At 42.5% G+C, this 24,513-nt stretch overlaps 2 protein-coding genes, 1 long non-coding RNA gene and 1 pseudogene across 11 annotated transcripts in view; 2 read left to right on the top strand and 2 right to left on the bottom strand.

Annotated features, from left to right (window-relative positions):
• The window catches only part of LOC113612976 (uncharacterized), a 171,433-nt gene extending 162,841 nt beyond the window's left edge, over window positions 1–8,592 (bottom strand). For both annotated transcript variants that reach the window (XR_003430043.1, XR_003430042.1), the window contains exons 1-3: window positions 7,839–8,592; window positions 6,005–6,072; window positions 3,610–3,770 (exon numbers count right to left, since the gene is read on the bottom strand). This is a non-coding gene — a long non-coding RNA (uncharacterized LOC113612976). The remainder of the gene's footprint in view (window positions 1–3,609; window positions 3,771–6,004; window positions 6,073–7,838) is intronic.
• Window positions 8,593–8,638: 46 nt separating this feature from the next.
• Window positions 8,639–19,661, top strand: M6PR (mannose-6-phosphate receptor, cation dependent). 2 transcript variants are annotated; one of them, XM_027093328.1, is made up of 8 exons: window positions 8,796–9,099; window positions 14,349–14,522; window positions 15,310–15,476; window positions 16,523–16,632; window positions 16,909–17,039; window positions 17,569–17,695; window positions 18,155–18,273; window positions 19,267–19,661. In XM_027093328.1, the coding sequence occupies exons 2-8, from the start codon at window positions 14,350–14,352 to the stop codon at window positions 19,424–19,426; spliced, it is 987 nt and encodes a 328-aa protein (XP_026949129.1). In that variant the 5' UTR covers window positions 8,796–9,099; window position 14,349; the 3' UTR covers window positions 19,427–19,661. The 2 variants fall into 2 exon arrangements, with proteins under 2 accessions (XP_026949131.1, XP_026949129.1); XM_027093330.1 differs by lacking the exon at window positions 19,267–19,661 and having other exon boundaries at window positions 8,639–9,099; window positions 18,155–19,064.
• Window positions 11,421–13,579, top strand: LOC113612974 (40S ribosomal protein S6 pseudogene; annotated as a pseudogene).
• PHC1 (polyhomeotic homolog 1) overlaps window positions 19,241–24,513 on the bottom strand; it is a 52,012-nt gene continuing 46,739 nt past the window's right edge. For 4 of the 7 annotated variants that reach the window (XM_027093324.1, XM_027093326.1, XM_027093325.1 and 1 more), the window contains 5 exons: window positions 24,323–24,437; window positions 23,377–23,485; window positions 23,019–23,169; window positions 22,324–22,555; window positions 19,856–20,860 (listed from right to left, as the gene is read on the bottom strand). In XM_027093324.1, coding sequence (XP_026949125.1) covers window positions 20,706–20,860; window positions 22,324–22,555; window positions 23,019–23,169; window positions 23,377–23,485; window positions 24,323–24,437 — 762 coding nt within the window. In that variant the 3' untranslated portion in view covers window positions 19,856–20,705. Of the gene's footprint in view, window positions 20,861–22,323; window positions 22,556–23,018; window positions 23,170–23,376; window positions 23,486–24,322; window positions 24,438–24,513 lie in introns of all 7 variants that reach the window. The other 3 variants (XM_027093322.1, XM_027093323.1, XM_027093321.1) reach the window with 1 other exon arrangement.

Genomic DNA, 24,513 nt, shown 5'->3' with positions numbered 1-24,513 from the left:
CAATTAAAACAAAAAGAAAGAAAAAGAAAGCTTCATGTTCAGATGACTTCAAACAGCATATTACATCAAACTTTAAGGAATAAATAACACAATCCCTTCAGAAAACAGAAAATGAAAGTACACCCTCCAACTTATTTTAGGAGGCCATGATGACCCTGAGAAAAAATTACAAGTATGTAAATTACAGACCCCAACCCTCATAAATATAGACATCAAAATCTTTAAAAAAAAAAAAAAAAACTATCAGCAAATCAAATCCAGAAGAACATAAAAGAGGTAATTCATCATGACAAAGTGTGGTTTATTCCAAGAACAAAGCAAGAATGTCTATTTTTACCATTTCTATTCAACACTGTAGAGAAAGAACTAGACAAGAATAATAAATAAAAGATCAAAAGATAGTAGAATTTACCAGTGAAGCCATCTGGGCCTAAAGTTTTCTTTATGGGAAGCTTTTAACTATAAATTCAATTTCTTTAATGGATAGTGAGATATTCAAGTTATGTATTTTTTCTTGAGTTAACCTCAGTAGTTTGTGTCTTTCAATAAATCTGTTCTTTTCATCTAAGTCAGGGGTGAGCAAACACTTTCTGTAAAAGGCCACACAGTAAATATCTCAGGCTTTCCTGGCAATATGGTCTTCTCACAACTACTCAACTCAGCCATTATAGTACAAAAGCAGACACAGATAAATATAAACAAGTATGTGTGTCTGTGTTCCAGTAAAACTTTATTCACAAAAGAGGTGGCAAGTGAATTAATGTCAATTAGTCAGGTTAGTTGATGGTGTTGTTCAAGTCCTCTATATCACTGCAGATTTTCTGACTATGTTAATTATGAGAAGAGGATATTGAAATCTCCAACTATAATTGTCAATTTGTCTTTTTCTCTCAAATTCTCTCAGATTTTGCTTCACGTATTTTAAAGCTGTTATTAGCTACAAACACGTGTCCTCTTGATGATCTAATTCTTTTATCCTTATGAAATGTCCCTCTTTATCCATGGTAATATTCCTTACTCTAAAAATCTACTTTGTCTAATTAATATAGGCATTCTAGCTTTTTTTGGATTAGTGTTTGCATGGTATAATTATTTCCATTCTTTTATTTTTTGTTTGTTTATTTTCCCAGAGAGCATATACTTCGGTCTTACTTTTTTCTTTTATCTAATCTGATAATCTCTGCCTTTTAATTGGAGTATTTAGGCCATTTTAGATCATGTGATTATCATTATAGGTAGCCTTATATCTACTATCTTGCTATTTATGTGTTTGATTTATTCTTTGTTCATTTTTTCCCTATTTTCCTGATCTTTTTTATAAAATTGAATGTCTTTTATGATTCCATTTTATCTCCCTTATTGGTATATCAGTTATACCTTTCTCTTTCCTTGTTTCCTCTTTTCCTTCTTCCTTCATTCCTTCTTTCCTTTTTTAATTTTTTTGGCTGCTCCACGTGGCTTGCGGGATCTCAGTTCCCTGACCAGGGACTGAACTTGGGCCATGGCAGTGAAAGCCCAGAATCCTAACCACTAGGTCACCAGGGAACTCCCTTTTCTTTTTTTTCTTTTTCTTTTTTAGGATGCTCTAGAGTCTCCATTATATCTTTAAGCACATTCTTCCTCCAAATAATATTATACCACTTCATGTATATCAAATGCACCTTACAATAGTATATTTTCTCTCCCTCTCCCTGGCCATTGTCAAACATTTTACTTCTACCTATGTTATAAATTCCACAATAGATTGTTAATATTTTTCTTTTAATCAGGCATTAATCTTTTAAAGGTATCTTTTAAAATTAGAACAAAAGTGTTTTATAGTTATACTCATATTTATCATTGCTAAACTTCTTCATTTCCTTACATAATTCTAAATTCCCATGTGGTATAATTTTCCTTCTGGAAGAAGAACTTCCTTTAATATGTATTTTAGTGGTCTGTTTGCAATGAATTCCTCATCTTTCGTTCATCTGAAAAAAATTTTAATTTGCCTGCATTTTTATTTTTAATTTATTTATTTTTATTTTTGGCTGCATTGGGTCTTCATTGCTGCACGTGGGCTTTCTCTAGTTGCAGTGAGCAGGGGCTACTCTTCATTGCAGTGCATGGGCTTCTCACTATGGTGGCTTCTCTTGTTACAGAGCATTGGCTCTAGGCACGCAGGCTTCAGTAGTTGTGGCACACGGGCTCAGTAGTTGTGGCTCACGGGCTCTAGAGCACAGGCTCAGTAGTTGTGGAGCACAGGCCTAGTTGCTCCGCGGCATGTGGGATCTTCCCGGACCAAGGCTTGAACCTGTGTCCCCTGCATTGGCAGGCAGATTCTTAACCACTGTGCCATCAGCGAAGCCCCTGCCTTCATTTTTTTAAAGGTATTTTTGTATGTTGACAGGGTTCTCCTCCCCCACAAAAGTACTTACAGGTGTCTAATTTTGTCTGACTTGCATAGTTTCTGATGTGAACTATGCCACTGTGTTTTTTCCCCTCTGGCTGCTTTTAGTATGTTCTATTTATCACTGCTTTTCAACAGCTTGATAATAATGTGTCTTCATGTTTCTTCTGCTTGATATTCATTGAATATCTCTGATTTGTAAATTTATAGTTTTCAGCAAATTCTGAAAAATTTTGGCCAATATATTTTCTGTCCTCTTTCTGAAGCTTTAATTTTAAATATATTTGATTGCTTGATATTGTACCATAAGTAACTGAAGTTCTGGGTTTTGGGGGGTTTTTTTGGAGGGGGAGGGTCTTTTTTCCTCATGTGTTTATTTTGGATATTTTCTAATGATATGTCTTCAAGTTAATTAACTTTCCTGGGACTTCCCTGGTGGTCCAGTGGTTAAGAATCTGCCTTTCAATGCAGGGGACACGGGTTCAATCCCTCATCGGGGAACTAAGACCCCACATGTCACGGGGCAACTAAGCCCATGTGCCAAAACTTGAGAGCCCGCACGCTGCAACTACAGAGTCCACGCACTCTGGAGCCCACTCGCCACAACTAAAGAGAAGCCCGTGTGCCGCAACAAAAGATTCCGTAAGACCCAGAGAAGATCCTGCATGCCGCAACTAAGACCCGATGCAGCAAAAATAAATAAATAATTTTTTAAAAATATTTAACCTTTCCTTCTGTAGTTTCTAGTCTACTGTTGATTCCATTCAGTATATTTTCATTGCATCATTTCAGATATTGTATTTCTCATCTGTGGAAGCATAATTTGGTTTGTTTTTAAAATATCTTGCCTTTTTCTCTTTATAATGTTCAATGTTCGTCTTATCTACTGAACATATGAAGTGTATTTATAATAGCTATTCTAACATCCTTTCTGCAAATTCTTTCATCTTTGTCATTTCTGGTTCAGTTTCTAATGACTGATTTTTCTCCTGGTTATGGGTTATATTTGCCTCCTTTGCATGCCTGATAATCTTTTGCTGGATTCCAGACACTGTGAATTTTATGCTGTTGGTGCCAAATTGTCTTGAGCTCTTTTCAAAATTGTTGGCTTTTGTTATTGGACACAGTTACTTGGTACCAGTTTGATCCTTTTGAGGCTTGCTTTTTGACAAGAATTAGTAAGCAGAGGCAACTGTAAGCAGGGATAAGCAGGGGCTCACCTTATTTTCCTTCTCTCAGGAATCACTGTCCTGTACTGCCTGTTGTCCAGTATCTGAAAACCGCTGTTTCATATATTTTCGTTTTCCAGTTGTTTCAGATGAGAAAATAAATCCAGTCCCAGTTACACCATGATGGCCAGAAGTTCAAAAGAAAGAAGCAACTGCCAAAATAAGTAAATTTAGCAAGGTTACAGGATATAGGTCAAAATACAAAACTCAACTGTATTTTTATACACTACTAGCAAACATTCGTAAAAAAAAACTTTCACAATATTTTCAGTTATAAAAGCATCAAAATGTGAGTACTTGGGAATAAATGTAACAAATGACATGTAAGACCTCTACACTGAAAACAATAAAACATAGCTGAAAGAAATTAGATAAGACCTAAATAAATAGAGAGTGTATCCTATCCATGGACTGTAAAATTCAACATTGTTAAAATGTCAATTTTCCTCAAATTTACCTTTAGATTCACATTAATCCCAATTATAATTCCAGCAAGATTTTTTAAACAGAAATTGACAGGTTGATTCTAAACATATTTATGGAAATGCCAAAACAATCTTGAAAAAACAGGAAGATTTACACTAACTTACTTCAAGACTTATAAAGCTAGAAGAATCAAGACAGTGTGTTGTTGGCATAATAATGAACAAAGAGATCAATGGAACAAATTAAGTCCAGAAACAGAATCACATGTATATAGTCAACTGATTTTCAACGAAGTTCCAAAGCAACTTAAGGGAGAAAGAAAAGTGAATAAACATTACTGGAAGACCTATACATCCATGTGGGAAAAAAACTGACCTCGACCCTACCTCAACAATACAAAAAAATTAATTCAAAATTGATCACAGGGACTTCCCTGGTGGCGCAGAGGTTAAGACTCTGTGCTCCCAATGCAGGGGGCCCAGGTTTGATCCCTGGTCAGGGAACTAGATCCCACATTCATGCTGCAACTAACAGTTCGCATGCCACAACTAAGGAGCCCGCGAGCCACAACTAAGGAGCCCAGCTGCTACGACTAAGACCCAGCGCAACCAAATAAATAAACATAATAAATATTTTTTAAAAACTTTAAAAAACTGATTACAGATACAAACATAAAAGCTAAAACTATAAAGCTTCTTGGAAGAAAACATAGATACAACCTAAATACCCATCAAGAGAATAGATCAACAAGTTGTGAAATATTCATACAATATAGTACTATCTAGCCAAAAAAAGAGAAAAACCCTGCTACTGATATATGTAACAACAGAACCTCACAGACATTTTATTGAGTGAAAGAAACCAAACATAGTATATGATTCATTTTTTTCTAATGATTCAATTTTATATGAAATTCTGGAAAATACAAAATTAATCTATGGTAAAAATTTCAGAGCAATAGTTGCCTCTAGGCCTAGGAGAATGACTGGAAAAGGGCATGAGGAAATTTTCTTGGGTGATGAAAATCTGCTAAGTCTTGATTAGAGGGGGGTTACAGTTATGATGCATTTGTCAAGATTCACTGAATTCTATACTTAAAAGTTGTGGGACTTCCCTGGTGGTGCAGTGGTCAAGAATCTGCCTGCCAATGCAGGGGACACGGGTTCGAGCCCTGGTCCAGGAAGATCCCACATGCCACAGGGCAACGAAGCCTGTGCACCACAACTACTGAGCCTGTACTCTAGAGCCCACGAGCCACAAATACTGAGCCCATGTGCCACAACTACTGAGGCCTGTGTGCCTGGAGCCCGTGCTCCACAACAAGAGAAGCCACGGCAATAAGAAACTCGCGCACCGCAGGGAAGAGTAGCCCCCATTCGCCACAACTAGAGAAGGCCTGCGTGCAGCAACGAAGACCCAACACAGTCATAAATAAATAAATAATTTTTAAAAAGCGTTGTGAATTTCATGATTTATACATTTTACCTCAATAACAAAAAAAAAAACTTTAAACAAACATTGAACTCTAATTAGTAGGCTTGGTTTACCAGTTATAAAGTTACCTCCTGTGTTTTCTCACGTGTGAACAAACATATAAATATGCTGAATATAATGGGAGCTAATTTCCCACTCTTGGAAAGATATATAGATTTCCTAACTGTCTGCTGAGAAGGACCAAAGCAAGGACACACAAGTAGCAATAAACACACACTGTAATCAGATCTTGGTTTCTCAATACCCTTCTCCACTAAGAGGAACCAGGCCGCCTTCGAGATATGATTGATTCTAGGGTAAGAAAAGTTCAAGATCCACGTGGAACATCTATGTGCCCAAAAGTAAAGGACTGCTCAAAAAATGATGGGGACAAGTCCAAAGGACAAAGAAGCCACCATAAAGAGGCTCCCACTGACAGTTCAACAGTGGCCCAGTGACCCACAGCCACCAGCAATTTTCCTCTCACCTCATCAGTGGGCTGCATGTTCCTGTGGCAGGAACCACATCCTTTCTTCAGAGGTCTGAACCTCTCCCCTGTGGGTGGAAAAGTAGCACTTCGTTTAAGTTTCTAAGTTGCTTCCTTGTTAACCCATCTTCAGCCCTCAAAGTAGTAGCTGCATTTTGTAGTTCCTACTTCTGTAAGATTTGTGTGTAACTTACAGTCCTCTCTTACCCCTTTTAGTAATTATTTTTTACTAAAAAATGACTCTTTATACTAAATTTTTCCTTAAAATGACTCATGTGGTATCTGTCTTCTGATTGGATGCTGAGTGATACAGGATCATTATTTCCCTCTTAGTCCTATCAAGAAATGCATACCTAAATCAGGAGGCAACATCAGACCAAACCAAAATGAGAGACATTCTACAAAATAAGTGACCTGTACTTTTCCAAATTTCAAGGTCAAATAAGATAAAGAAAAATGACAACTAATTGCAGTGTGTGACTCTGGCTTTGCTTCTGTGGTTGGGAAAGGGTAAAAAAGTGCTATAGTTCCTAATTTTGATAATTATACTGTGGTAATGTAAGAATGTCTTTATTATTAGGAAATACACAATGATGTACTTAGTGGTAATGGGGAACTTACCCTCAGATTGTTCAGAATAAAAGTGTGTGTGTGTGTGTGTGTGTGTGTGTGTGTGTGTGTGTGTGTGTGAGACCAATAAAGCAAATGGGGCAACATGTAAATACTTGGCAAATCTAGGTAGAGTGTATGCAAGAGTTCTTTGTACTCTTCTTGCATTTTTCTAAAATGTTTAATTTACTGATATATTAAAATTGAAAATTACCAAAAACAAAAATATATTTAGCCTTTGAAATATGTGAAATATGATCATTTTTTAAAGGAGGGCATCAATAAAAGTTCAAAATTGAAATCTGGTTCAAGATGGCAAATAGAATACATGCATAATGGGTCTGAGAAACTACCAAACAAATATCAAAAGATTGCTAAGCAGATCAGAAAACGTGAGCAGGTAGAGTGTATTTGACAGTGAAACCACAGCAAAACCTGTAAAAAAAAAACTCACACAGGACAAAGCTCTTGAGAGGTTAAAAAAGGTATTCCCAACAGAGCTCCCACCTGAGAGCCGACAAAAGAGCAGGCCTGGGACAATTTTCAAAGCCATGAGTTGAAGCAAGCATCAGAATACCTAGCGCTTTCACGCACCCTTCCCTTTTCTGCACATACTGAAGAGGAGGCAGCCTCAACATTTGATTTTAGGAACCTCCTAGAAGCGCTTTCTTAATATTTTTATTGGAGTATAGTTGATTTACAATGTGTTAGCTTCTGCTGTACAGCAAACTGAGTCAGTTATAGACACACGTATATCCGCTCTTTTTTTAGATTCTTTTCCCATATAGGTCATTACAGAGTATTGAATAGAGTTCCCCGTGCCATTCAGCAGATTCTTATTAGTTATCTAATCTATATATAGTAGTGTGTATGTGTCAATAGACAAATTACTTTTATTATTAGAAAGCAACTCATCTTTCAATTTTCGTATTTTTTACTTAAGACACATCCAAACCCAACCCAGATATACCACCTAGCCTGAATTGAATGTACCAGTTAATAAACAAATACAGTTTCTTATAGTCAGTATAACGCAGTGTCGACAGCATGAACTCTGGACTGTATACACAACCTATATAACTAACTTATCCCTAAATGATGGAGCCAGAATACTGACTCCATAACTTAGTAGCTGTGGGGCCCAGGGTAAGTTAAAAAAAAAAAAAAAAGTCACTTAGCCTCTGTCGCCTTTAATTTACTCATCTGTAAAATGGGGATAAGATACTTCCTCAGTAAGCTGGTTGTGAAGGTGAAGTGAACTGATACTCGTTTAAAACACGTACAACAGTGCCGGGTTTCTCACAGTGTCAGCTTCTATTATTATTCGATTCAAAACGCTGTTCTAGCTCTGGTGAACACAAAGAGGAATCAAAATCCAGTCGCCATCCGAGGAGACGTTGGGAGGCACACGCAAATGCAACGAGGAATCAAAGCAGAAACAAACCAGACTAAAGCCAGGTGCGAGCAGCCAGCGGGCACTGGGAGGACGGAACGGTTCCAGCTGAAAAGGTTGAGTCCAGGAGTCACAGGAGCTTCTGAACCGAGTTCTATGAACGGGTAGGACTTCCACACACGGCTAAGACGCCACACGTGAGAGACACCGCAAAGGATCTTAGCAAAGGCGCAAAGACCAAAAATTGACTTGTCTCGGTCAGCAGAAGTGGCTGCAGAGTGTTTATCACACAAAATGCCGGAGGGATGATAAGGCTAACTGTAATAGTAACCCCTGCCGCACCTCACGGTGCTAAACCGGAGACAGGACGTAAAGAACAAAAGTGACGGTAAGAAAGCCAGGAGGACCACGACCCAGTCGCTCTCCACTATCCTCCAGGGACAACGCGACTCGGGGCCAGCACACAGCGAACCGGCGTCCCCCTCAGACGGCAGAGATCCGAAGTAGCAACCAGCACGAGAACTACAGCTCCCGCCGCGGCCTGGGGATCTGGCCCCGCCCCGCATTTCCACTTCCGCCGCCCTCCAGTCCGACCTACCAGGGAGCGAGCCTGGCGCCTGACCGCGCGTGACCCCCGCGTGACCCCGCGTGACAGGGGCCCGAGCCGAGAGGCCAGGTGGTGGGAGTCTGGGACCCCAGTCAGGAGAAAGGCGACCCGCAAAGGTGGAACTAAACTTGCAAATCTCGATAGGGATTGGAGTTGATGCCGCGGGGGCGGAGCCTAAGGCCCACGGTCCTGGCCAATCAGCGTCCGGGATGATCTGAGAGGCCGGGAAGGGGAAAGCAGCGAAACGGTTCTACCGTGACATGCCGCGGGGTCTAGTGGGAGGAGCAGTTGCCCAGCGGCCGCCCGGCACTTCCTGTTTCCGCTTCCCGGAGTGGAGCCCAGCGAGGCGCTCGTGGGGTCGCTGGCTCTGCTGCGAGCTCTGGAACCGGGGTCTGCGGCCGGCCCCTCGCTGGTGCTGTCTCCCAGCCGCGAGCAGGTACTCGGCCGGGGATTCTGAGCTGTGGCTGCTCCCTTTGCCTGTGACACGTGAGTATGAGGGGCGTGGAGGAGTGGGCTGGAGAGCGCTCACCCCTCGTGGCTGTGACGGGGGCCGGGATTGCTGGGTCTCCCTTGGCCCGGGTTCTAGCCCAAAAATCCAGCTAAGGAGCCCGAGGGTAGAAAGGCGGAGGCGTAAGGTTGGGGAGTTACAGAGTCGCCAAGGGAGTGAGGGAGAAAGGATCTCCAAGACCAGAGTTTGGAAGGCAGGGAAAGGAAGGTCGCTAAGTCTGGAGTCTGTTCGAGGTGTTACTGGATACCCGTAGACGGGATTTTGGCCCGCATCGTAGAGGGGGGTCAGGTGGCATCATTTGTACAGGGTATGGCCCTAAGCATTTGCAAAGTCGGGAGACTAGACGGGACGCGAATGTCTGGAAGCCTGGAAGAAGTTTGAGGGAGATGAGCGTATGGTACGAAGAGTCGCCAATAGAGGGATTTGCGTTCCTTTTTGGAGAGAGCTTCCGCCCTTGGGCTAGAGCTGCTTTCTTAAGTCTTTTCAACCTTGGGCGGTTCAGCTAGTTAGGGCTGCTCTTCTGAAAGTGTGGGCTGCTGGAGACAGGAGATAAGGGCCGTCGCCATCAGAAATGAGCCAGAGAGAAGAAAGTAGAAATTCCACCGAAAAACAGAAAATGGTCATGGCTAGTCTGGGGGAAGTGAGTGGTACAGAGGCCTAGTGATGTAAAGTGTTTCCCAATTCCTGACTTAGTCATTGGTCATCCCATTGGAGGAGAATTTTTTAGCCTTAACTGTATGGATCTATCGTTGTAGAACAAGAAAATTGAAAGGGATTTTTCAAAATCTTTAAGTCCTGCCGCTTGTTTCCAAAGTATCTAGGACAAACTCTTGCATCTTGAGAATCTAATTGTAGCACAATTAGATGTAAAAGGGGACTACCCAGCCCTTGGATTTCATACTCTTACGAATACATTTTTGCACTCCTTTATTTATCAGAAAATAGCTTTATACCATGACTCATTCAAGTTGCCTTACTAATAACTTCATACACGTTTAATACTTGTATAACCTAAGGCAAGTAACTTAAGCTCTGTAGGAATCAGTTTCCTCATCTGTAAAATGGGAGAAATTATATCTACTTTTCTGGGTTGTGAAGATTGATGAACATAATCTAGATAAAGCACTTAGAGCATATGCCACTGAATCAAAGAGAAGCAGCTCAAACGTAGCCAACTCTTAAGCAGGAAAGAGAAGAATATATCTCTTTTTATCTCCTATCTTTTTGAACCAATAATTAAATGAAAGCTAGTTTGACTCAACTAATGCTGGCTGCAGGGTGTTCAGCCCTTCATCCTTTTGCAGTTTTGTGAGAGTCTTTGTTCTAATTTGGGAAAAGAAATCATCAACTGTTAACAGATAAGGAACTAACTTTGAAGCCAAAGAACACAGTCTTGTGTGTGAGCATCCCTCCAGAAAATGGTCCTGGATAAAAGAATATTGAAAGCACAGAAAGTTGAAATTTCAAATTGGGTCCTGCAAGAATATAAAGGAAATGTCATGCTTAATCAATCTACTAAAAGGGGCCTCTTATTTTAGTCAGCTGGTCAAGTTGTGTGGATCAGTGAGTGAATTTAGAGAAGGTAGGAGTTTGAGGTCTGGGTTCTTTATTCTGCCTCCTGTTTAGTGAACCATGTGAGGAGTCACTTCCCCTTCTTGCTTTGTCAAAATGAAAGCAAAACTTTGACTGCCTACTCTGATCTCCAGAAAACTTAATGTGAAAGGAATGGTTAAGTGTAGACCATGAGCTCAGAGCTGCACTATCTGGTTCACGCCACTAGCTCTGTCTAGTTTTCTCCTCTGTAAAATAAGGACAGTCGTATTTACTGCATAGGGTTTTTGTAAGGCTTAACTGGTTAATGTATGTTAAATGCCTAGCAAAAGGCAAGCACTCTATTAAGTGTTTCCTGTTGATGCTTTGTATGTGTTTATGGGAGCCTCAGACTTTGTGGCTGGCTATACTTATTCTATGGAAACACCTTATTAATATTACTACAATGAATTGATGTTTGGAGTACACCAAGTCGGGGAGATGACTTCCCAAGTATTGGTTGCCCTAGTGGAATGTGGGAAACGGAATGTCAAATGTGGGACTTCCCAGGTGGCGCAGTGGTTAAGAGTCCACCTGCCAATGCAGGGGACACGTGTTTGATCCCTGGTCCGGGAAGATCCCACATGCCGCAGAGCAACTAAGCCCGTGCACCACAACTACTGAAGTCCACGCGCCTAGAGCCCGTGCTCCACAACAAGAGAAGCCACCACAATGAGAAGCCCGCGCACTGCAACAAAGAGTAGCCCCCGCTCACCACAACTAGAGAAAGCCCGCGCTCAGTAATGAAGACCCAACACAGCCAAAAATAAATAAATAAAATAAATTTTAAAAAAAGAATGTCAAATGTAAGTTCATTTAGCTTTTTATCATGGTGCCTCAGAGGCAGTTGGCCACTTCAGGATGAAGTTGAACATCTCTTTCCCAGCCAATGGCTGCCAGAAACTCATTGAAGTGGACGATGAACAAAAACTTCATACCTTTTGTAAGAAGCATATGGCCACAGAAGTTGCTGCTAATGCTCTGGGTGAAGAATGGAAGGGTTATGTGGTCTGAATCGGTGGGAACAACAAACAGGGTTTTCCCCATGAAGCAGGTGTTTGGACCCATGGTAGAGTCTACCCGCTACTGAATAAGGGGCATTCCTGTTACAGACCAAGGAGGACTGGAGAAAGAAAGCACAGATCTGTACGGGGTTGCATTGTGGATGCCAATCTGAGTGTTCTCAATTTGGTCATAGTGGAAAAAGGGGAGAAGCATATTCCTGGACTCACAACTTCGCCTCGTCAGCTGGGGCCCAAAAGAGCTAGCAGAATCCACAAACTTTTCAGTCTCTCTCTATGTCCGCCAGTATATTGTGAGAGAAAACCCCTAAACAAAGAGGGTAGGAAACCTAGGACCAAAGCACACAAGACTCAGCGTCTTGTTACTCCACGTGTTCTGCAACACAAACGTCAGCATATTGCTCTGAAGAAACAGCATACTAAGAAAATAAGGAAGAGGCTGCAGGATATGCTAAACTCTTGGCCAAGAGAATGAAGGAGGCCAAAGAAAAACAACAGGAACAGATTGCCAAGAGATGGAGGCTGTCCTCTGAGAGCTTCTACCTCTAAGTCTGAGTCCAGTCAAAAATGAGATGTTCTAAGAGTAACAAATAAATGAGATCAGACATCCAAAAAAAAAATGTAAGTTTGTTTGGGAGAGTGGAGAAAATTTATTCAGGTACCTATTAGTACCCATTAAATTCTGCCTGTTTTAAGTTTTATATGCTAAAAATGCAGTGGAGTCAGTGGACCAGCATGACAAAGAATTAGAGGACTTTAAAAGAGTATTCAAACCAAAGTCCAGACTTGTAGTATGGAAGCATTTTATCATAAGTGAGAAAAATTTGGAAGAATTGAATCTTTGTATCAGAAAAATTGGTGATACTGTTATAAAATTAACAAGTAGTGATGGCCTAAGGGATCATTAATGGATACCAAAGTGATTTCTTTTGAAAGGGTAAATCAGTGTATCCTGGGTATAAAGATGGAATTAGAGAAAAGAAAATGAGTTTGGGAAACAGCCGCACGCTGCCATTCCTAAAGCAGTACAAGCATCAGATGAATTGGATTTGCTAAATTGTAAAGTGACGTGATGAATTCCTAGAGTTATCAGCAATTGGAAGCTAGAAACTCCTGAGGTTCATGACTGTAGAGCCTGAGGTGGGTTTTGGAATACTTATTCAAACCACTCATTTGGACCTAGTGAATTTTGTTCTTCCTATCATTTAAATGATTGAATGATTTTTCAGAGGTGAGACATCAGAACCAGGTGGATGTCGAGTTTTAGGTGCTGTGGCAGTGTTTCTCTCTGTTTATCATTCTTATGGTGAATATGAACAAAGACTGTTAGATGCTCCTGAATATTAAAATGAGGACTTAGGTCCCAAAGTATTCAAGTCTTTTTCTCTATTTTACATCTTTCTTAATAACTTCCAACTAGCCCTTATCAAGTGTCAATTGTAATTCGAGAATTATCTTATGGAGGCCACTGGTTTAAGCAGTATTTATGAACCAGTATTGAACTCTAAATAATGAGACATCTTAATCTAATTTCTTGCCAAATGGTAAAGAGGCAAGGATGTCTCCACCAGGCTGTCATAATTTAATTCTTTTTGTTCTTTCCTTTCCCTCTTCTCAGCCCCATAGTTTGTTCTGAAGGACTTACCTATGAATTAGACTGAAAGTGATTGATATATAGAGAGAGTTTCCCGACACAGGTGATAGATACATATGTGCATGTGTGTGTATATATATATATGTATATCTGTATATGGGTTTCCTAACACAGGTGCTCTTGGCACAGAGATATTAAAAGGTAATATTTGTTGCATATGCCAAAGAATCTTATAGTTTCTGCATAATCAAAATACTGTTCAGGGCTTCCCTGGTGGCGCAGTGGTTGAGAGTCCGCCAGCCGATGCAGGGGACACGGGTTCGTGCCCCGGTCCGGGAGGATCCCACATGCCGCGGAGCGGCTGGGCCCGTGAGCCATGGCCGCTGAGCCTGCGCTCCGCAGCGGGAGAGGCCACAGCAGTGAGAGGCCCACGTACCGCAAAAACAAAAAAAAAAAAAACAAAATACTGTTCATTGGTCACACTTAAGTATTCTCTAGGCCATTGATTGGTTCTTCTGACAGTTTCTAGGACCAAAAATGTGTTTTTCTCCCAATACAGCTTAGAAGTCTAGATATTCTTTTTTTGTGCGCACCTTGCAGAAATCTCAACAACAATCTATAGACACTAACTCTTCACCAAGGCCAATGCTGTCCTCTTTGTTGAATGTACATGAAAGGGGCACGAGAAGGAGGTGACCAGTGGTGTCAAGCAAGGGAGTCAGCTAGGAAGAAGCTTTTGAAATAAGTTTTAAAAAGAAAAAGAGAAACCTGGAGATTTAAGGTTCCAATTCTGAATATTAAATAATGGAGAAAACAGAACTTGAAATGGAGACAAGAAAATAAAGCCCAACATCATAATAATGAAGAAAACTGGCTAGTGTAAAATAATAGGTGGTGGGTGGAAGATTAAAAGGTTAAAAAAATACCATTCATTTATGACACATTCATATGCTTGCTTTCTTTCCCTTCTCTCCCGATCCTCTCCCTCTTTCCCTAACACACGCACTTCCTCTCCCAAAAGGATGTTCCCCCTCTACAGCTCCTGGATGACTGGCCTGCTGCTGCTGCTGGCCGTGGCAGTAAGAGAATCCTGGCAGACCGAAGAAAAAACATGCGACCTGGTAGGAGAAAAGGATAAAGAGTCAGAGAAAGAGTTGGCTCTACTGAAGAGGCTGACGCCGCTGTTTAACAAAAGGTAAATGAGAAGAATCTTAAAGGGCTTGAAGAGCTAACTTTATTAAAGAATCTCTTCCTCCTCTTACTGATTTTATTTTAGTATTTTATTTAGTAGTATTTAGTACTGATTTTATTTCCCCCCCCCCAAACATAGGGGGGATACATGTATCATAACCTCCTCTGAGAGACAGTTCTAATGTGAACTTTAGCAATATTAGTCTTATTTGGCCGTGCTATCTTGCTTTCCTTCATGATATAGAGCACATGCTCAGCCCAGTGTTCAGCAGCCATGTGCAGGTACCTTATGCAGAAGAGTAGCAGTTTCCAAGACTGGATCCAAGAAACCAGCTCATAGGAACTAAAAAGCATTATTTGATGCCTCGATATTTACAAGTATCAGAATAACATATTTAGGCCTGCTGCGTCATCATAAGTGTCAGGAATCTTCTGGTATATAAATCTGAAGATAATCTTTAAGGAAGGAGGGTGTATCTCATGAACACAGACCCTTACTCAAGGGGAAGTAGTAATGTTTTAGCATAGTCTAGAGCAATTATTCTAGAAATATCTAGAATACTAGCTGTCTTGGATGCTGTATTTTAATCAGTCGTCATCAACAGGTAGGGTGTTCTGTCTGGGTCATGGATATCTCATGATGCAACAGATATTATTCACTAGGACGTTTAGCCGTGACATCAGATAAATAAGTTGAGTGCACCATTGTTGTTGTTGTGAAAAAGGAAACTGCTCTTCCTAAGGCTGACAGCTGTAACTGTCCTCTTCCTTCTCCTCACTTCTCCTCACAGCTTTGAGAGCACCGTGGGCCAGGGCCCAGACATGTATATCTACATGTTCCGGGTGTGCCGAGAAGCTGGCAACCACACCTCTGGGGCAGGCCTGGTGCAGATCAACAAAAGTAATGGGAAGGAGACAGTAGTAGGGAGACTCAACAGCACTCAGATCTTCAATGGAAGTAAGATTCTCCCTGTTGATCAGTTAATTGAATCCCTCTGATAATCCTGTATGTCTCAGCCCTTCCCAGGCTCTTCAGTGTACCATACGGTATGTGTGGTTCAGCTCATCTGAGATACCCCCAAACCACAGGATACCTAGTTCCACAGCTCCTCCACAGCCAAGGCTCAGGACATTTATGTGTTTGTTTTAAAGTGAGATCAAGCTTTTTTGCAAACCAGTCAGTCTACAAAAATTTCCCCACCATCTTGAGTTATGTTGATAATATTTCTCAAAAATCATAAAATCATATTGCTGGAAAGGACTATGTGAGCAACTGTGGTCTATTTTCCTCCCTTAAGCAGATAAATAAATTATTCACTGCACATTGTTGCTCCTATAAATAACATAATAAAAAACAACGTCAAGAGTTTGGGGCTAGAGGTCAGAAGACTGGATTTTTGATCCAGCTCATATTTATTTGTCCTGTGACTTTGAAAAATCATTTCACCTTTTTGATTTTGTTTTCTCATATGCAAAATTGGAAGCACAGTCCTTACCTGATTCACCTCATGTGATTATTGATCAAATGATACTTTGCAAAAGAAATTTGAACACAGTAAATACTAAAGAAGGAAAAATGCCCCTCAGTCTTCAAAATCATCCACTTTGAATTTATCTGTGGTGACTTTACGATCTTAGGCTTTCCCTTGCCACCAAGTAATTGGATGGAACCTCTCCTTTTGATGTTAGCAGGTATTCGGAAAATGAGTCATGGTTAAGGTATGGATCATAATTGTATTTGCACTGTCAATTGCCTTAATTTTTGTGGAAAATGAAGGTTATTCTTGTATGACTGTCTGATTCTTAGTCGTCTTAATAAGGGAACACATAGCTGTTATAAAGGAGCAAGGTTTAGCTGCTGTTTCTGGTATACAGAGCTCATCCTGAAAGGGTTATTTTAATTACAGCCAATTTCATTGAACTCACTTCCACTCTACCACAGTGCCCAGGTCTGCCTCTGCTTTTCCCGCACCCCAAAGCTCCGTTTTCCTTGTTCCTCCTCAGGTAATTGGATCATGCTGATCTATAAAGGGGGTGATGAATATGACAGTCACTGTGGCAAGGAGCAGCGTCGGGCAGTGGTGATGATCTCCTGCAATCGACACACCCTAGCGGTGAGGCACCCTGGGGCCTAGGAGCCTAGAGGAAATGAAAGGACTGGCCTGAGGTGGGAGAGACTGTCCAGAGGGAACAAGATAATTGGGACCGAGGAGATAAAACGAGAAGTTCAGCTTTTCCCTGAGTCATAGGCACCCGTGTTCCATCATACATGGAAGAGGAGGTTTTGGACCAGGAGAAAGCAAATGTTTTGGGGGTTTTGGGGGTTTGTGCTTTTTTCAGACAGGTGTCAGACACAACATAAATGTTGTGTTCTGTCCTCTTGTCATCAGGACAATTTTAACCCTGTGTTTGAGGAGCGAGGCAAAGTCCAAGACTGTTTCTACCTCTTTGAGATAGACAGCAGCCTGGCCTGTTCCCCAGAGATCTCCCACCTCAGCGTGGGTTCTATCTTACTTGTCACGTGAGTACGTTTTCCTTTATCAGTCCAAACCTTTTTTTTTTTTTTTAACTCCACAATTACTTGGAGGTCTATAGGTACAAATAGTGTGTGTGCATGTATATGTTATACTGTAATTTGTAAAAATCCTCTTTAAACTCTGCGCAAGTTTTAAAAAATGACTTAATGTTTTGGCCCCAATAAACATTTGCATTTGGATGTAGGGTTTTTTCCCTACTGGAGGGCTGGACAGTTTTTAATAGCTGCCATTAGATTATCCGAACTTTTAAAGAAATGGAGTTGTGTATCTAATGGTGACTGTTCTCAGCCCTAAGTCAGAGTCACGAACTCTGTCTTATTTTATTCTGATCATTTTGGTTTTCTAAGGACCTACCAACCCCCTTGCTCATTCAACTGACTACCCTTTTTTTTCCTTTCATTTTTATGGAACACAGCTTAGGAAATAGGTAACAATGAATATAGAGATTATCTTTAGTTTCTGAGTCTTACTATTTCTTGGTTTTTGAGTATAGATGTCTTTCTCTCTCAATAGGTTTGCATCGCTGATCGCCGTCTATATCATCGGGGGGTTCCTGTACCAGCGACTGGTGATGGGAGCCAAAGGAGTGGAGCAGTTTCCCCACTTGGCCTTCTGGCAGGATCTTGGCAACCTGGTAGCAGTAAGTAACAGGGCAGCTGGCTGAGTCCGTGGCCTACAGACAAGGTTGAATGACCAGCCATCCTAGTTTGCCCAGACTGAGGGGTTTCCTGAGACACCGGACATTGGGTGCTAAAACCACAAAAGTCCCAGCAAACCAAGACAGTTGGTTGCCCTAGTACAGATAAGCAACATAGCATCTTAGTGTCTGGCCTTGTTAAGGCTTGGCTGGAAGAGCAGTCCTTTTCCTGAGATTTGGGAGCCTGATACAGCTCTTAAGGGGCCTAGGTGAGGAAAGGGTGAGGCCAAGTTAGAACCTGTCTATTCTTCCCCACATTCAATTTAAGCTGATCCTTGGAGCTTTGGGGTTTTCTCTTCATTATCCCTGGAGAAAACCAGTTCCTGCCACATTCTTGGACCATAACACCTGAAAGCTGCTGATTTCAAATGATTGTTTCCTTCCTTTCCTTTCCCCCTACAGGATGGTTGTGACTTTGTGTGCCGATCTAAACCCCGAAACGTGCCTGCTGCGTATCGTGGTGTGGGGGATGACCAGCTGGGGGAGGAGTCGGAAGAAAGGGATGATCATTTATTACCGATGTGATTGCACTTTAAATGTCCGGCTTCTTCAGCCCCCAAACCAAAGCATCCTCAGCCAGGTTTCTTAAGCAGCCTCCGCTCCAGTCTCTCATCTCACCCTTAATATTGCTCTTGCTTTCCGGTTTGCTTTTGGTTTGCATCCACTTGTCAGTAGTAGAAATGCCTTCCCTTTGTTCCCTATTTGTCTTCCCTCCTGAGAGGTACAGTTGTAGGACAGAGATAATATAATAGGGCCAATGACAGCAGAGGCTGTTGCACTGTCTTTTGGTATCAGAAAGTACAAGTAGGGGAGTTATCATGAGCAAAAGGGTATGGCAGGCTCCCTGACCCTTCCTTTTTTAAACACATTTTCACAAGTTTTTGAGACACTGGATTTCTTTAATTTAAAAAAAAAAAAAAAGCAAAGAAACATTATTTTTACAAGGTTTGATCGCTTTCATGCTGTTGCTCTGTACCCTACAGTATAGTCTCCATGAGAATCTGGATGTAATTTCTTGCTGCTTGGAACTATTTTGCAGTGATTACTTGGTTGTAGTCCAAGTACTGCCATTTGGTTTGAGCCTGGTGATGTCGTAGACTTAATTCTCCCACCTCTGGAATTAGGATGGGAAAATTTGAAATTTCCCAATTAGAGGATTACAAGGTACCATACATCATTTGCTGGCATTGGAGTGACTTTATAGCTGGAGCTAGGACCTGGATTGTAGTCTAAAGTTATTGGTCCATCTGCAGCCAAAATGCCTAATCCAGAAGTCCACTCCATTGGAAAGGGACATTGAAATTGACCTCCTGTGCTGCCGGGGTTCCAGAAAAGGGAAGTCTGTTTACCTTGGTAGTGGGATCTCCTTGATGACTTTCTTCTCCCACTTGCAATCAAAGCTGGCGAAACTTTTCTTACTCCTAAAACGTTCCCTGTGTCAGTATTTCTAAACATGTTGCACTTTCCTTCATAGGCATGTCATTTTGACTTTTTTTTTTTTTTTTTGCCCCCAGTCTTCTGGAAAGGGAATGGAGGCAGAAGTGGGACATCCAGGGCTCTGCCACCTTCCGCCCTGGCTGCGGCGGCTGCAGCACTTGTCCCTTTTTCTGGCTCAGGGACGTGTCTTCTTGCCCACGACATTACTTCTGTGGGGAGACGGTCTTAATCTTCTGATGCTTCCACCTTTCTGTTCAGGCCGTGTGCCCAGAAACCTGGCCTGATCTTTGTGTGATAGTGAGCCTGGGCCACTGAAGAGTAACATGGCTCCACTGGACACAGGAGGATGGAATCAATAGGCAGGGGCCTCTTTTAGCCTTTAGAGAAGGAAATGAAATGATTTCATCTTTGGACTTTTAAACACTATTGGAATGATTTTTTTTCTTCTTTCTAAACAGGGAAAATAATGTTATAAAAGCATCTTTTTTGTTATTTGTTTGCATCCCTCCCCCACACTCTGGTGTTTTAAAAATGCAAAAAATATATGTATACATTTTTTTGTACAAAAACACTTAAAAGATTAAAAAGAAAAACACGTTGGCCTAGTCATTTGTGTGAAAGAAGAGGGTAGATACACTGGAATGATGGAGTAACAGACAACTGAGACCAATTTTCATCCTTTTACTGAGGAGGAAAAAAAATATTTAATATTTTTGTTGTATAAGGTATAGCGCCTAAGGCAGGTACTTCTATTCCTGACCTCAGTCCCACGCGCTCCTGCTTTATAAAGCTATAGGACAGAGCAGAGTTGGAATGGAAAAGAAAGGTGGGGTAGGAGACAACAGATAAACTGGAAAGGAGCAGGGGGATGCGGAAAGAAAGACAACAGCCACGTGTGTGCCCAAAACTTTTAGTCCCTGCAGCAAATCAGAATGATGCCAACCCAGTCTCTACCCTGGCTGGTGACCCTGCCGTGGATGCAGGAGAAAATATCCAATACTAAGGGAGTGACAACAAAACTCTGGGCCACAGCTACAGTCACACGATCCAGAGGGAAGAGGGAGTGCCAGATTTTGCTACTTGTGTCACACAAGCTAGAAAACCCTAGCTCCCCCACTGCTGAGGCACACCTACATTCCACCCATTTCCTTGCCTCACCATACTGTACATTCCTCCTCTAGGAGAATTCTGACCCTGGCTAGACACTCCGCTCCGGGATAAGGCCAAGCAGTCCTAGTTCTCTAGACTGCCTCTTTTATAAAGATTGGATTAGGGTAGGTGAGAATCGTAAAGATTTAAAAAATAAAGTAGAACCCAGAGAAATGTCAAAGCTGCCACCATGTAGCACCAGCGACCAATTCTTGCACTTGTCTTCCCTGTCTCAGTAATCCCCTCTACAGAAGACATACAGAATTGGAACAGCTCTGTCTTCCCTGTGAAGTCTCTGCTGGCACCAGGTTATAACCTGGACAGTGGGGAGTGTCTGCCTTAGGCTGGTTTGTGCAAGAGGGCCACCTTAGGTCTCCTTGAGGACGTTTATCTTGGCGCAGATCTTGAGGGCAGGGCCCAGCTTGATGTTCATGGCACTCATAAGATGTTCCTCTTTAAGTAATAAAAGGGCCTGTCCATCAATCTCCTGGGAACGAAACTCCTCTGCAATCTCTTGGCAGCCTAGAAGGAAATGATGGGAATATGTATGAGAAACAACACGGTAGCACCAAAGTACTTGTCCTAAATTCAGTAATACAGTGGCCTGACATGGCAAGCTTTGGAAGCAAAATGAAATCAGAGCAACTGGCTATTTATAAAAACAAAAAGAGCCAAGACATGGACTTCCCTGGTGGCACAGTGGTTAAGAATCCGCCTGCCAATGCAGGGGACGTGGGTCTGATCCCTGGTCCGGGAAGATCCCACATGCCGCAAAGCAACTAAGCCCGTGTGCCACAACTACTGAGCCTGCGCTCTAGAGCCCGCAAGCCACAACCGCTGAGCCCACATGCTGCAACCGCTGAGGCCCACGCACCTAGAGCCCGTGCTCCACAACGAGAAGCCACCACAACGAGAAGCCCATGCACCGTAGCGAGGAGCGGCCCCTGCTTGCCACAACTAGAGAAAGCCCACGCGCAGCAATGAAGACCCAACGCAGCCGAAGTATTAACTATTTTTTTTTTAAAAAAAGAGCCAAGATAAAACACCTAAGTTGTTCAACCAGAGAGATACCTTCATTCAGATAACCTGAGGGGGGCAAAGGGAGGGAGCAATATATATATGTTTTCTTTGACACTGGCAAGAAAATCAAAGTTAAGAGCCGTCTTGACATCTTTAAGGGCCCAGAATTCAAACAAAATACCAAGAAGGGTAGGATGGTTTTCCTGCTGGAGAAAGCCATCCCTTTGTCAAGAATAGCTTATCTGCCAATGCAGGGGACACGGGTTCGAGCCCTGGTCCGGGAAGATCCCACATGTCACGGAGCAACTAAGCCTGTGCGCCACGACTACTGAGCCTGCGCTCTAGAGCCCGTGTGCCACAACTACTCAGCCCGCGCACCTAGAGCAGCCCATGCTCCGCAACAAGAGAAGCCACTGCAATGAGAAGCCCGTGCACCGCAGTGAGGAGCGGCCCCCGCTCGCCGCAACTAGAGAAAGCCCGCACACAGCAACGAAGACCCAACACAGCCAAAAATTATAAATTAAATAAATAAATTTATTTTTAAAAAAAAAAGAATAGCTTATAAATAATCCTGCCTTGAAGAGAGCAGGGCAACAATGGCCCATTATTTCCTAATCCCCTTCTCCGCTGAGAAAAGTCTTTTATCCATGGTGGGTATCCCAATTAATCACACATAAAAAAATACTTTAAAAATTATTGGTTAAGAATCATAGATGAAAATCAACTGTTGCAAAATTACTGACATAGCAGAGGACAGTCAACCCAGGAAAACTGGGAAACCAGGCTGTGGACAAAACCGGAATAAATACCAAGAGTAGAGCCTTCGTCATACCATACTTAAGCCTCTACTGCTTAAGTCCGTTACATTTCCAGTTACAAAAGCCCCTGTGGGATGACCTAAAGAAAACTGTAGGAAAATGAAGCAATATAGGTGACCTGGGTCCTGGTGGACAGGCCTGCAATACCTTGTAGAGAAGCAATAAACTCATACACCTCCTCTACGCTCCAACGGCTAGGATTACTGGACAGGAACACAGGGTTGATGCCATGTAATTCTGGTGTAGGCGGAGCTGTATTGGGGTTCCCCAGGTCACGTTCTCCATGCCCTGCTCGCACGGATAAAGGCCCAGGAGATGTTGGAGAGAGTGCTTCATCGTAACTGGAATTATCTGAACCCCGGCTAGAGTCCTCTTGACCCTAGAGAAAAAAACGCAAAACAGGTCACAAGTAACAGTGTCATGAGGTTTCCCTCTCCTTTCCCCAGCCACCCTGGGTTTGGATTACTATCGGGCACAGAGGAAAAACTAATCTTAGCACAAGTGAAATAAGCTGTACTTCACGTGCAAATGCCCGAAGTCACCAGTCCGCTCTCGAGTGCCTTTCAAGTATGAACTGTATCCCTCTCTCGGTTCTCCCCTTCTACCAACGACTGCCCTAGATTTTCCCTCCTCAAACACGGCATAAGGATTAACAGACAGGCAACCAGTAAGGTGAGAAGAGACACAGGTCAGGATCTCTTGGAATTTGGAGTAAGGCAATCGACGCAAAACCGGAGTTCTGGTCTCATACTCATTTTAGCTGGGCAAAGGAACTGCCCCGTGCGGAAGAGGAAGGAAAAAGGCCCATTTCTGAGGTAGTGCGCCCCGCACCGGCAGCTCACCCGGTGACGCTTGCCCTGGATCTTGGCACGGGCGATGTCGGAGGAGCTGCGGCGGGGTCCGCGCCGACGAACGCGGGCATAGTTGGCTTCTTGAAACTCTTTCATTTTTTTCCTCTTCAGCCGGAATTGGTGGCTACAGCTCACATTATACCTACAGGTCGGGGCACGTACAGGAGGTCATGAGTGCTACCAGAGAGGACCGCCTTGCTCCCCTGCACTAAATGTGAACTGGGATTTTAAGGGCCGATTTGGGGAAGGGAATGAAAGCCGAGGAGACATTAACTATGAGCCTTGAGCAGATCCTAGGGAAGGGGTGTAAGGTTAGATGGAGGGGGGTGAGGCGGGGTGCCTACAGTACCTCTTTGCGCAAGTCATGGAGCAGAATCTCTTGGAGCCGCGAAACTGCTCTGCAGGGGCGTACTTCCCACAGTACTCGCACTTCAGGAGGTTCGCCTTCTTTTCGAGCTCTGAAAACAAGGCAGCGCGGGAGGGCTGCATCGGTTTCTGCTGCCACTCAGGCCCCCATCAGGCCCAGCGCTGGACTCTAATTACTCTCAGGGTTCCCCCCAAAGACCTACTCAACCTAATTGAGAATCTCCCTAAAACAAAGTTCAAGATCCAGAACCGTAAAGAACTGTCCCTCAAGAACATCACAGTCTTCCTAACCTTAAGCCAGACGATTTCCACTTTAAATGACTAATATTATCCTGACTCATAATCTCAGATTTCAGACAAGACTGCATTTCTGAACAGGAGAGAGGAAAGGATTACTTAATGCCTGGAAAGACATAAGACCTCTCTCCCACAGAAGTTTCCAAAAGCAGGGGGGGAAATGTGAACAGGACTCCTTAACATGTAGTACAGAATCTAGAATAAGGAGAACTGGAAATTAAGATATAGCCTGTTTTTTTTTTTTTGGCCGCACCCTGCAACATGCAGGATCTTAGTTCCCCAACCAGGGATCAAACCCGTGCCCCCTGCAGTGGAAGCGTGGCGTCCTAACCACTGAACGGCCAGGGAATTCCCAGAAACAGCCTATTTTAGATCGTCTTTTGAAAAATATATCCTCATAGTAAATAATTCAACAGATTACTAGCTTGATAAAATTCCCCTTAATTCTATCCTATGGAACAACTTTTGTGTGAGTCTACGTATTCTGTTATATGATGTGGCTTCTGGTTTCTCAGCGTGGATGGACTTCACGTAATTCCCACTTTAAATAGATAATTCCTATTTTACACTAAGTCCTCAAACACATCTCCATCAGCCTCCTTCCCCAGATGGGTCTCTAAATAAATACTTACCAGCAGATGGGCTGTCCCCACCTAAGGGGCCACCCGACTGATTCTCATTCAGCCCTGTCACGAGGCCAGTCTGCAGTGGCTTCTCAGACTCTTTCAGTAACTGAGAACAACCCACCTGTCCCAGAAAAAGGTTAGTTAAGTTAGCCTAATTCCTTTCTGCTTCCCTATAGCTTTCCCCACCATTTTTCACC

The sequence above is a fragment of the Aethalodelphis obliquidens genome, unplaced genomic scaffold (assembly GCF_003676395.1).
Source record: "Aethalodelphis obliquidens isolate GAN/ISIS:26980383/991018 unplaced genomic scaffold, ASM367639v1 scaffold83, whole genome shotgun sequence".
In the NCBI taxonomy this organism is placed as follows: domain Eukaryota; kingdom Metazoa; phylum Chordata; class Mammalia; order Artiodactyla; family Delphinidae; genus Aethalodelphis; species Aethalodelphis obliquidens.
This window is presented reverse-complemented; position numbering and strand designations above follow the sequence as displayed.